Below are 12,593 nucleotides of genomic sequence, written 5' to 3'. Positions count from 1 at the left end.
ATTAATATTCTTTTTATTTCAGCTGTGTCGGAGGGTGGGGCCAACGTGTTTGAAGTGTCCTATTTCAATTGTTTTGTTTTCAGCTGCATCGGAGTGTGGGGCCAACGTGTTTGAAGTGTTCTATTTCAATTGTTTTGTTTTTAGCTGCGTCGGAGGGTGGGGCCAACGTGTTTGAAGTGTCGTATTTCAATTGTTTTGTGTTTCAGCTGCGTCGGAGGGTGGGGCCAACGTGTTTGAAGTGTCGTATTTCAATCGTTTTGTGTTTCAGCTGCGTCGGAGGGTGGGGCCAACGTGTTTGAAGTGTCGTATTTCAATTGTTTTGTGTTTCAGCTGCGTCGGAGGGTGGGGCCAACGTGTTTGAAGTGTCGTATTTCAATTGTTTTGTGTTTCAGCTGCGTCGGAGGGTGGGGCCAACGTGTTTGAAGTGTGGTATTTCAATTGTTTTGTGTTTCAGCTGCGTCGGAGGGTGGGGCCAACGTGTTTGAAGTGTGGTATTTCAATTGTTTTGTGTTTCAGCTGCGTCGGAGGGTGGGGCCAACGTGTTTGAAGTGTGGTATTTCAATTGTTTTGTGTTTCAGCTGCGTCGGAGGGTGGGGCCAACGTGTTTGAAGTGTGGTATTTCAATTGTTTTGTGTTTCAGCTGCGTCGGAGGGTGGGGCCAACGTGTTTGAAGTGTGGTATTTCAATTGTTTTGTGTTTCAGCTGCGTCGGAGGGTGGGGCCAACGTGTTTGAAGTGTGGTATTTCAATTGTTTTGTGTTTCAGCTGCGTCGGAGGGTGGGGCCAACGTGTTTGAAGTGTGGTATTTCAATTGTTTTGTGTTTCAGCTGCGTCGGAGGGTGGGGCCAACGTGTTTGAAGTGTGGTATTTCAATTGTTTTGTGTTTCAGCTGCGTCGGAGGGTGGGGCCAACGTGTTTGAAGTGTGGTATTTCAAGTGTTTTGTGTTTCAGCTGTCGGAGGGTGGGGCCAACGTGTTTGAAGTGTGGTATTTCAAGTGTTGTTTTCAGCTGCGTCGGAGGGTGGGGCCAATGTGTTTGAAGTGTCGTATTTCAAGTGTTTTGTTTTCAGCTGCGTCGGAGGGTGGGGCCAACGTGTTTGAAGTGTCGTACAACGTGTTTGAAGTGTTGTATATCAAGTGTTTTGTTTTCAGCTGCGTCGGAGGGTGGGGCCAACGTATTTGAAGTGTCCTATTTCAAGTCAAAGGCTTTCCTGGCGCAGTCTCCACAGCTGTACAAACAGATGGCCGTGTGCGGAGATCTTGACCGAGTGTTCACGGTCGGTGCAGGTCAGTGACACTTTCACATCTGTCTTTGTTCTGTCAGGGGCTGGATTTAGCTCAGTCGAGTGCTCGCTTCAGGTACTGTGTCGCAGGATCAAACCACCTCGATGGATCCATTTATCTGATTGGGGTTTTTTCTAGTTCCAATTAGTGCACCACAACTGGTCAAAAGCCGTGGTATGTGATTTCCTGTCTGATGACTACGAGTCAGAGATACCAAATGTTTGACATCCAATAGCCGATGATTAATAAATCAATGTGCTCTAGAGGTGTCGTTAAACAAAACAAACTTCTTTTTTATTTTTATTGAGCAATTTTGTTTAAGAACAAAAAAATAATTCAAAATAAGATATGAACTTTTAATGTCATTATTAGCAAGTATGTTTCAAATTTAATTATAATGATTGTCAGTTATTTCTTTTGTGTTCATCTGGCTATGAAACAACAACAAAAATCATACATAAAATTATGCGCGAACGGCTTCATTAATTCACATGTAGTTTGCATATGAATTGTTTTGTTCGTACCCTGAAGAACATAAAAGAAATAACAGACAATCCTTAATTGTAGTGATTTCCCTAGAAATTAGGCAAGGCATGGTAGACTAAACACTTTTGGGGCATTTTCACCATTTTCGGGGCACTTGTTTTTCATTGAAAATACAAAACAAATTAATTAAAATAAACATTAATGTAATTTATGTGCTTGTTTTAATAAATGAATGGCAAAAGATATAAAAGGCATATTTTATTAATTAATAATATCTTTTTGGGCGTTTTATAAAGGCAATGTTAGAATTAATTACTGAAAAAGACTTTTTTAATCTCAGTGCAGCATGGCACCGATTGAGGCAAGATGGTGCTAGGCTACTGAGGCATGGTGCTGCACCATGCTAAAACAAGCTAGGGAAAACGCTACCTTAATTGAATTTGTTAACTTGTTTACATTCAGACAATATTTTTATTTTCTAGTTTTCAGGGCTGAAGATTCTAACACGCATCGTCACTTAACGGAGTTCGTTGGTCTTGACCTTGAAATGGCCTTCAACTACCACTACCATGAAGTGGTCGACCTGATTGGAAACATGTTCATCGCAATATTCAAGGGTCTGCAAGAGAAGTGGGTGCTAAGACGTTACAACTACTTTAAAGGGACATTCCTGAGTTTGCAGCAATTTTTAAGATGTGATCGACTAACAGAGACATTTTAACGATTGTAATTACATTTCAGATATATTTTTCTGCATAAAATATTAGTGGCTGTATAATAAACGTGTTTCATCGTTCTAATATTTGTACTAGGTTAAATTTCATTTTATTTCCTAAAATGTTGTATTTTCGTACGTACAAAATTATTTGAAGACAAAATCCAGTTTGGGCTTCTTACAAATATTAAGATGACCAGAAACACATTGAATATACAGACACTGATATTCTAAACAAGAAAACATATTTATCATGTAAGTTTAATCTTAGCTATATTTCATTTGTCGGAACCATCTTACAATGCAGCAAACTCAGGAATGTCTCTTTAACCCAGATTAATATTGCAACAGGTTTTATGCTAATGTACACCTTAACATGTGTGACGGGACGTAGCCCAGTAGAAATGCTTGATGCGTGGTCAGTCTGGGATCGATCGCCGTTGGTGGGCCCATTGGGCTATTTCTCGTTTCAGCCAGTGCACCGCGACTGGTATATCAAAGGTCATGGTATATGCTATCCTGTCTGTGGAATAGTGCATATAGAAGATCCTTTATTACTAATGGAAAAATGTAGCGGGTTTCCTCTGTAAGACTAAATGTCAAAATTACCAAATGTTTGACATCCAATAGCTGATGATTAACAAATCAATGTGCTCAAATGGTGTCGTTAAACAGAACAACTTTCTTTTTTAGCACATGTTCCTGTGTGTGGTTGAAAACTTCAAAAAATTTATACACACACATTATGTAAAATTAAATTACACTTTCATAAAAATTAATCTTACATCTTTTCCTGTTTGCAAAAAATTACTCTTGACTTTGCAAAATGCAGTGAAGCCTTTCTAAACTGAATACTAAACATACCGAAATCCCGTCAAAACCGGCCAAATTTCATGGTACCAAATTTTTGCTTATTTAAACCATGTATTAAAAATATGACAGTCCTACTCACCCGGCAGTTCTTGGACATGTTTGTTTACAGTTACGAATTCAATGCCGATTACATGTCATGGGAAACAACTCTATTCTAAAACACATCCCTCTAAACACTGGATCCTGTCTAAAAAGTTGACCAAAGTGCTTGAAAAACCCTGAATTTTGACTTCCTTTAAGTGTCCCCGTTATGTCATGATCCGGTTTAGACAGGTTTAATGGATCATGAAAATAACAATTAATCTTCTAAATATAATATCGTTTGGCAACATCAGAATTTCACAACTAGTTTTTTTTATGGTTAGAGAGCGTGTTTAAGATGTGTTATATCTCAACGATCAACGCCCCTCAGCAGCAGGGGTGGGGAAAAGCCATTTAAGTTTGCGGATGATTTTTTTGTTCATACCTCAATGAATGTAAAAGAAAAAACAGACAATCCATAAAACAATAGCTTTGTTTTATTTTATATGTCTGTTATGTGTTTTTTAGGTTTCGTATTTACAATATTGTAACCCTAACCCATACATGTAGCTGTGTTTTGTTGTATATTTTTCTATTGCTATTTTATCTTCAGTTTTGCCGAGGAGATTGCAATAGTTCACAAACAGTATCCTGCAGAACCGTTCAAGTTCCTGGAACCCAGGTGCGTACGTTAGCCATTTTCCTGGAACCCAGGTGCGTATGTTAGACATTTTCCTGGAACCCAGGTGCATACGTTAAGACATTTTCCTGGGACCCAGGTGCATACGTTAGACGTTTTCCTGGAACCCAGGTGCGTACGTTGGACGGTTTTCTGGAACCCAGGTACGTACGATAGACGTTTTCCTGGAACCAAGGTGCATACGTTAGACGTTTTCCTGGAATGTAGGTACGTACGTTAGACGTTTTCCTGGAACCCAGGTGCATATGTTAAATGTTTTCCTGGAACCCAGGTACGTACATTAGACAGTAGCTTATGGTAGTTACCATAACGCAATTTAACACTATTTTTTAACAGCCTCTGTTGTGTCCCATACCAGTATCCATCTGTATGTTTGATACACAAATAAAAATTATATTTTATTTTTATTGTTTCAGCAATCTCCAACTGAAACCCCCCCCCCCCACTTATTTGGTGCCAACTTTGTGTTCACTAACTCATGTCTGATATTTTAACCTCAGTTGCAGATTTAATTGGTTGTAACTGATGATTTTTATTTACTGTCATTTGTTTATTCAGCAATTCCTTACCAAATATTAGAAACGTTTATTTTTATTTTTTTTTTTTTTTTTTTTTTTGGGGGGGGGGTATCACTGCTTATAAAAACGGAAGTGGTAGTGTTCATTATTAAAATCATTTATCTTGGGTGCCAAATAATATATACACTGCCTTTACAAAAACGATGAAGATGGAAATAAAAAAACTCCTTGTTATCCCAAGGTAGGGAATCGCTTAAAAAAATATCTTTATTATTTTTCAGATCTCTTAATATCTTTATTAAAATAATAATATTAAAACTTTGATTGGTTTAGCAAAACGAATACCCGTGAATGTCAGACCGACACTCTGTTTTAACTGAACTACGTTTTAACTAACAGTGCACAAAAGATAAGGCAGTTTGTACATCGTACCAAGTTTTCAGTACCAGATACCAAGGGGCAAAAGAAGGGATAGGTATTTCCTCAAAGTCGACCAACACACAACAATACTATAACGAAACGTTCCTTTTTTTCCCTCTTTTTTTTTCTAATTTTTTTTTTTTTATTGGTGGGTTGAGGGCTGCGTGACCATCCTCCTTTAATTTTCACTCAGCAAGAACACTATATACATGTAGGTACAATTTTCATGTTATATTCACCGAAAATGTATGCAACTTCGTCTCAAAACACCAGGTTCCATTAAATGTTAGCTTATACTAGTAATCCATGATTCCATTTATAATAAATTCTTGTTTATTGAAGTTTATTGTAATACATTAAAGAAATTTGACTACATGTACATACAGAAAATAACCTTTCAGATAAGTTTATTTGCTGCAAAAGTCAGTTAAGAAAATTTGCCGTCGGCATACTCAAAATTGCCATCGGTCGGCCCTTTCACCGACGGCAATTTGGTTTTTTAATTGCCGTTGGTGATAAATTCTTAAGTTCGAGCCCTGTGGTATTGAAAACGACTATATTTATATTTCAGTTTGATACTGGACTACTGTGAGGGGGTGCACATGCTACAGGAAGCGGGGGTGGAGATGGAGGAAGGGGACGATCTTAGCACACCTGCGGAGAAACTTCTCGGCAGACTCATCAAAGCAAAGGTAAAAAATATTATTCAAAACATCTCTAACAGTTCAGCTTAGTCAGTGGGTAGGGCCTCCACGAGTTCAAAATACTGAACTCGAGTACTTGAGGGTCAAACTCGACCCGGACCTGGGTACCCAACACAGATGATAATGAGATTAACGAATAAAGTAAAATAACATCATGCATCTTAATTCCAGTGCAGAACATGGATGGCAAATCATGTCATTGTATTGCATTACCCTCCATGTTTCATAGCCCAATAATGTAACTGGCAGCAAGCCTATGGCATAATGATGTTAAAAATATAGTTAAATGAGAGTGCTGTTCCTTGCACGGGTACTCGAGGCCTGTGAACAGACTCGAGTCTGTGTGGTCCTTAACCATATGCCTGACGCCATATAACTGTAAATAAAATGTGTTGAGTGCGTTGTTAAATAAAACATTCCTTTCCTTTCCTGTCGGTGGGACCAGAAAATGTATTCTACTACTTGTAAGGGCGGGACGTAGCCCAGTGGTAAAGTGCTCGCTTGATGCTCAGTCGGTTCAGGATCGATCCCCGTTGGTGGACCCATTGGAATATTTTTTGTTTTAGCTAGTGCACCATGACTGGTATAACAAAGGCCATGGTATGTGATATCCTGTCTGTGGGATGGTACATAATAGAAGATCCCTCGCTACTAATAGAAAAATATAGCTGGTTTCCTTTCTAAGACAATATGTAAAAATTACCAAATGTTTGACATCCAGTAGCCAGTGATTAATAAATCAATGTGCTCTAGTGGTGTCATTAAACAAAACAAACTTTTACTAATCTACTTGCATGCTGGGATATGAGAATATTTTCAGTTGATAGTTCGGAAGTTTTAGTTTATTTTATTTTCTGTTGAATCAGTTTGTAGGTTACTAGTAAGGGGTGATAATTGTGAAGAAAAACTAAATTTTGGAATTTGATTACGTCCACTTCAGGGATGATGCATTGGGCCATTTGGGAGATATTTTGTATAGAAAGTTGGTATCTAGCATGAAAATAACCCCCCACCCCGCGCAAAAAACGAATCCGCTGTATATGCACTGGGGGACGGTATTTAATTTAAAGCAATAAATAAATGCTGTGGTGAGACCTTGGAATGATTTGGTATAGCATATATTGAATCCAGCACTGGTCATTAATACTCACATTATAGTCGCAGCATAGTATTTGTACCCGTATCTAATTATCTTCATATTTTTTCAAGACCTGCCTCAGTGGCGGCATGGTTAGGCCATCGGTCTACAGGCTGGTAGGTAAAGGGTTCGGATCCCTGTCGAGGCATGGGATTTTTAATCCAGATAGTGACTCCAAACCCTGAGTGAGTGCTCCGCAAGGCTCAATGGGTAGGTGTAAACCACTTGCACCGACCAGTGATCCATAACTGGTTCAACAAAGGCCATGGTTTGTGCTATCCTGCCTGTGGGAAGCACAAATAAAAGATCCCTTGCTGCAGGGCAGCAGCAGTCCTGATATACAACTTTGACCACCTGACAGAATTCCTGTGTCAGAATCTGCACATCAACAACCGATTAGCCTGCCTGGTCAGAGAAGTGATGGAGCTTCCCTACCTGAAGGTGGTCCTTGTGGTGTTTGCCTGCCTGGGTGTGCACTTGATGGAGCCCTTCTACGCGAGGACCATAGCGAAAAGGGGCTATCCATACTCAGCTCCGGGAGTTCTACAAGGGACTACACACAAGCTTGGGTCAGCCCATCAGTGATGACTTCACAGGGTTCATTAAGCCTGAGTACCCTGGGGTGTCTGATGGAAGGAGGAGGTCCTGAACGCTGTGTCTGAATTAGCTGAGGAGCATATGGAGGACGTGAGGAAGCTGACTAACCTAATGTTGCCCCACCTGCAAACTGTCTTGGCCAGGCAGAGGAGGGACTATGGTATTGATGAGGAGGCCTTTCCAATGGACTATCCCGTCGGTGACCAGGCGAGTAACATTGATGAAACCCCCGTGCACAACATTTGCATGGAGAGACAACGTGGCAAGGTGGACTACAGACTGAGAAAGTTAGGCACAAAGTCGATCCTATCTTCCGAATCCAGATAACACTGCCCAGTGGGAAGAGGAGGAGGAAGACTGCGCAGGAGTTTGGAGATGCCCTCATGTCCCACCTGGGAAGGAGGAGCGACCGAACTACACTGGCATATGAGAAATTCCAGCAAAGCCTTGACAAGTCCTTCCCATGCAACTGTAACTGAATGTTTCCAATTTTAAATAAAAATGTTAACAAAGTATCCCAGATGAAAGTATTTATTCATTATTAATCAGGGCATACAAACATCGATACAGCCAGAAAATGCATTTTTGGTGTTAATTTTGTATTTCAATGGGTGGGGGGGTTATTTAAGAAATACATCATTAGGTTTGGTGTCAAAGTGCTTGTATTGATAGTGTTAATCATTTCCCAAATGGACGTCTTCAAATTTTGACTTTGGAATTTACCACCCCATACTAGGTTCCGATTATTATATTTTATGTTTTTCATTTGATCAGTTTGTAGGTTCTGATTATTATATTTTATGTTTTTCATTTGATCAGTTTGTAGGTTCCGATTATTATATTTTATGTTTTTCATTTGATCAGTTTGTGGGTTCCGATTATTATATTTTATGTTTTTCATTTAATCAGTTTGTGGGTTCCGATTATTATATTTTATGTTTTTCATTTGATCAGTTTGTGGGTTCCGATTATTATATTTTATGTTTTTCATTTAAACAGTTTGTAAGTTCCGATTATTATATTTTATGTTTTTCATTTAATCAGTTTGTAGGTTCCGATTATTATATTTTATGTTTTTCATTTAATCAGTTTGTCGTTTTGTGTTTTCAGTACGACACTGATTTCTTCATCCTCGACAAGTTTCCGCTGTCAGTTCGACCTTTCTACACAATGCCGGACCCAGAAAATGAAGTAAGTCTGCCATTTTAAAAAATTTGCTGGGGTATCGTTGAACAAATATGGCATTCCTTTCCAGTGTTTCTGCCATAAAGAAAATTTTGAGTATGGCGCTACGGTATTGAATGCATCCACAGTCAACAGGGGGTATGGGAGGGTGCCTCCCCCAGAAAGAAATGGGTTAAGTTTAGGTCTAGGTTTTAAAAAATCATACAGTAATGATAAGAGTAATTAATTTCGTCAAAAGGTTAACTTACAAGAAATAATTTTATCAGACAGAAAATAGTTTTCGTTTTTCAATGGAAAATTCTTTGGTTTTCGGCAAGTATTTTTACTTGACAACAATTACGGCATGTCGTGGTCATTGTCAAGGATAGATAGCTGATTGTGACAGCTAATTTGATAATACATTTGATCGTTTTACAGTGTTCGAGATTAATGATATCCCAGGGATTTACCAGAATTTAATTTTGGATACCAGACTTCAATAACCCAGTATCCCACTGGGATACGTATAATGTTGTGGGGTTTTTAATCCTGCATTTTTATGTTTTGCTGAAACTGTGAAAGTTGTCATTTACTGGTGAAGTTGAGTAACAGTGTCGTCCACATTTGTTACGATGTTATTTTATGAATTTCATTCAAGTGGTATACTAAATTATCAGGTGGGATACCAGATTTTGAAATGTTAGTATCCAACTGGGATAATGGCCAAATTTTTAATCTCGAACACTTTTACCAACAATGAAAATCACCAAATATTGGGAATCATGGACATAAATACTGGACAGCTGGCCACAAATTTCTGTAAGTAAACGCAACTTTTTTTTTCTTTTTTGTCTAATTTTAATCCACATTAACTGATCTAAAATATTAGAAAAATTTGAAAATCCACAAAAACAATACTTACCGATTCAGATATGAACTTTTATTTTATGATTTATAATAGATATAAGTGAATATATGTGAGTAAAAATTATAAACTTGCACCCGCTCAACATGGTTTTTGTCCAAAATTAATCCAGTAGTGTAAAGACTAATCTAATTGTGATCTAATGTATTTTTTGTTTTTGTTCAGAAATGGTCGAACTCGTATGACATGTTTATGCGGGGTGAGGAGATTCTTTCTGGAGCCCAGAGAATCCACGACTCAGCGTTTCTACTGGAGAGAGCCAAGTTACACGAAATAGGTACTAAACTTGTTACATGTTAACCGGAGAGAGAGCCAAGTGACACGAAATAGGTACTAAACTTGTTACATGTTAACCGGAGAGAGAGCCAAGTGACACGAAATAGGTACTAAACTTGTTACATGTTAACCGGAGAGAGAGCCAAGTGACACGAAATAGGTACTAAACTTGTTACATGTTAACTAGAGAGAGAGCCAAGTGACACGAAATAGGTACTAAACTTGTTACGTGTTAACCGGAGAGAGAGCCAAGTTACACGAAATAGGTACTAAACTTGTTACGTGTTAACCGGAGAGAGAGCCAAGTTACACGAAATAGGTACTAAACTTGTTACATGTTAACCGGAGAGAGAGCCAAGTGACACGAAATAGGTACTAAACTTGTTACGTGTTAACAGGAGAGAGAGCCAAGTGACACGAAATAGGTACTAAACTTGTTACCTGTTAACAGGAGAGAGAGCCAAGTGACACGAAATAGGTACTAAACTTGTTACGTGTTAACAGGAGAGAGAGCCAAGTGACACGAAATAGGTACTAAACTTGTTACGTGTTAACCGGAGAGAGAGCCAAGTGACACGAAATAGGTACTAAACTTGTTACCTGTTAACAGGAGAGAGAGCCAAGTGACACGAAATAGGTACTAAACTTGTTACGTGTTAACAGGAGAGAGAGCCAAGTGACACGAAATAGGTACTAAACTTGTTACGTGTTAACCGGAGAGAGAGCCAAGTGACACGAAATAGGTACTAAACTTGTTACGTGTTAACTGGAGAGAGCCAAGTTACACGAAATAGGTACTAAACTTGTTACGTGTTAACCGGAGAGAGCCAAGTTACACGAAATAGGTACTAAACTTGTTACGTGTTAACCGGAGAGAGAGCCAAGTGACACGAAATAGGTACTAAACTTGTTACATGTTAACAGGAGAGAGAGCCAAGTGACATGATGTTAACCGGAGAGTGAGCCAAGTTACACGAAATAGGTACTAAACTTGTTACGTGTTAACAGGAGAGAGAGCCAAGTGACACGAAATAGGTACTAAACTTGTTACGTGTTAACAGGAGAGAGAGCCAAGTGACACGAAATAGGTACTAAACTTGTTACGTGTTAACAGGAGAGAGAGCCAAGTGACACGAAATAGGTACTAAACTTGTTACGTGTTAACCGGAGAGAGAGCCAAGTGACACGAAATAGGTACTAAACTTGTTACGTGTTAACAGGAGAGAGAGCCAAGTGACACGAAATAGGTACTAAACTTGTTACGTGTTAACAGGAGAGAGAGCCAAGTGACACGAAATAGGTACTAAACTTGTTACGTGTTAACAGGAGAGAGAGCCAAGTGACACGAAATAGGTACTAAACTTGTTACGTGTTAACCGGAGAGAGAGCCAAGTGACACGAAATAGGTACTAAACTTGTTACGTGTTAACCGGAGAGAGAGCCAAGTGACACGAAATAGGTACTAAACTTGTTACGTGTTAACCGGAGAGAGAGCCAAGTGACACGAAATAGGTACTAAACTTGTTACGTGTTAACCGGAGAGAGAGCCAAGTGACACGAAATAGGTACTAAACTTGTTACGTGTTAACCGGAGAGAGAGCCAAGTGACACGAAATAGGTACTAAACTTGTTACGTGTTAACCGGAGAGAGAGCCAAGTGACACGAAATAGGTACTAAACTTGTTACGTGTTAACCGGAGAGAGAGCCAAGTGACACGAAATAGGTACTAAACTTGTTACGTGTTAACCGGAGAGAGAGCCAAGTGACACGAAATAGGTACTAAACTTGTTACGTGTTAACCGGAGAGAGAGCCAAGTGACACGAAATAGGTACTAAACTTGTTACGTGTTAACCGGAGAGAGAGCCAAGTGACACGAAATAGGTACTAAACTTGTTACGTGTTAACAGGAGAGAGAGCCAAGTGACACGAAATAGGTACTAAACTTGTTACGTGTTAACCGGAGAGAGAGCCAAGTGACACGAAATAGGTACTAAACTTGTTACGTGTTAACCGGAGAGAGAGCCAAGTGACACGAAATAGGTACTAAACTTGTTACGTGTTAACCAGAGAGAGCCAAGTGACACGAAATAGGTACTAAACTTGTTACATGTTAACCGGAGAGAGAGTTACATGAAATAGGTACTAGTTAACCGGAGAGAGAGCCAAGAGAGCCAAGTGACTACGTTACGTGTTAACCGGAGAGAGCCAAGTGACACGAAATAGGTACTAAACTTGTTACGTGTTAACCGGAGAGAGAGCCAAGTGACACGAAATAGGTACTAAACTTGTTACGTGTTAACCGGAGAGAGAGCCAAGTGACACGAAATAGGTACTAAACTTGTTACGTGTTAACCGGAGAGAGAGCCAAGTGACACGAAATAGGTACTAAACTTGTTACGTGTTAACCGGAGAGAGAGCCAAGTGACACGAAATAGGTACTAAACTTGTTACGTGTTAACCGGAGAGAGAGCCAAGTGACACGAAATAGGTACTAAACTTGTTACGTGTTAACCGGAGAGAGAGCCAAGTGACACGAGCCACACGAAATAGGTAGTTACGTGTTAACCGGAGAGAGAGCCAAGTGACACGAAATAGGTACTAAACTTGTTACGTGTTAACCGGAGAGAGAGCCAAGTGACACGAAATAGGTACTAAACTTGTTACGTGTTAACCGGAGAGAGAGCCAAGTTACACAATGTTAACCGGAGAGAGCCAAGTGACACGAAATAGGTACTAAACTTGTTACATGTTAACCGGAGAGAGAGCCAAGTG

General features: G+C 39.5%; 1 protein-coding gene and 1 long non-coding RNA gene across 2 annotated transcripts in view; both read left to right on the top strand.

Annotated features, from left to right (window-relative positions):
• LOC121385210 (aspartate--tRNA ligase, cytoplasmic-like) overlaps nt 1-12,593 on the top strand; it is a 49,451-nt gene that overhangs the window by 30,402 nt on the left and 6,456 nt on the right. Inside the window, exons 8-13 of the mRNA XM_041515781.1 lie at nt 1,151-1,285; nt 2,251-2,398; nt 3,991-4,059; nt 5,587-5,707; nt 8,565-8,645; nt 9,709-9,820. Coding sequence (XP_041371715.1) covers nt 1,151-1,285; nt 2,251-2,398; nt 3,991-4,059; nt 5,587-5,707; nt 8,565-8,645; nt 9,709-9,820 — 666 coding nt within the window. The remainder of the gene's footprint in view (nt 1-1,150; nt 1,286-2,250; nt 2,399-3,990; nt 4,060-5,586; nt 5,708-8,564; nt 8,646-9,708; nt 9,821-12,593) is intronic.
• On the top strand, nt 9,830-12,343 carry LOC121385211. The gene is made up of 3 exons (XR_005959509.1): nt 9,830-10,717; nt 10,802-11,013; nt 12,045-12,343. It is a non-coding gene; the product is annotated as an uncharacterized LOC121385211 (long non-coding RNA).

Source organism: Gigantopelta aegis, chromosome 11 (assembly GCF_016097555.1).
Source record: "Gigantopelta aegis isolate Gae_Host chromosome 11, Gae_host_genome, whole genome shotgun sequence".
Taxonomy (NCBI): Eukaryota; Metazoa; Mollusca; class Gastropoda; order Neomphalida; family Peltospiridae; genus Gigantopelta; species Gigantopelta aegis.
Note: the sequence above shows the minus strand (reverse complement) of the source record. Positions and strands in the feature narration are given on the sequence as shown.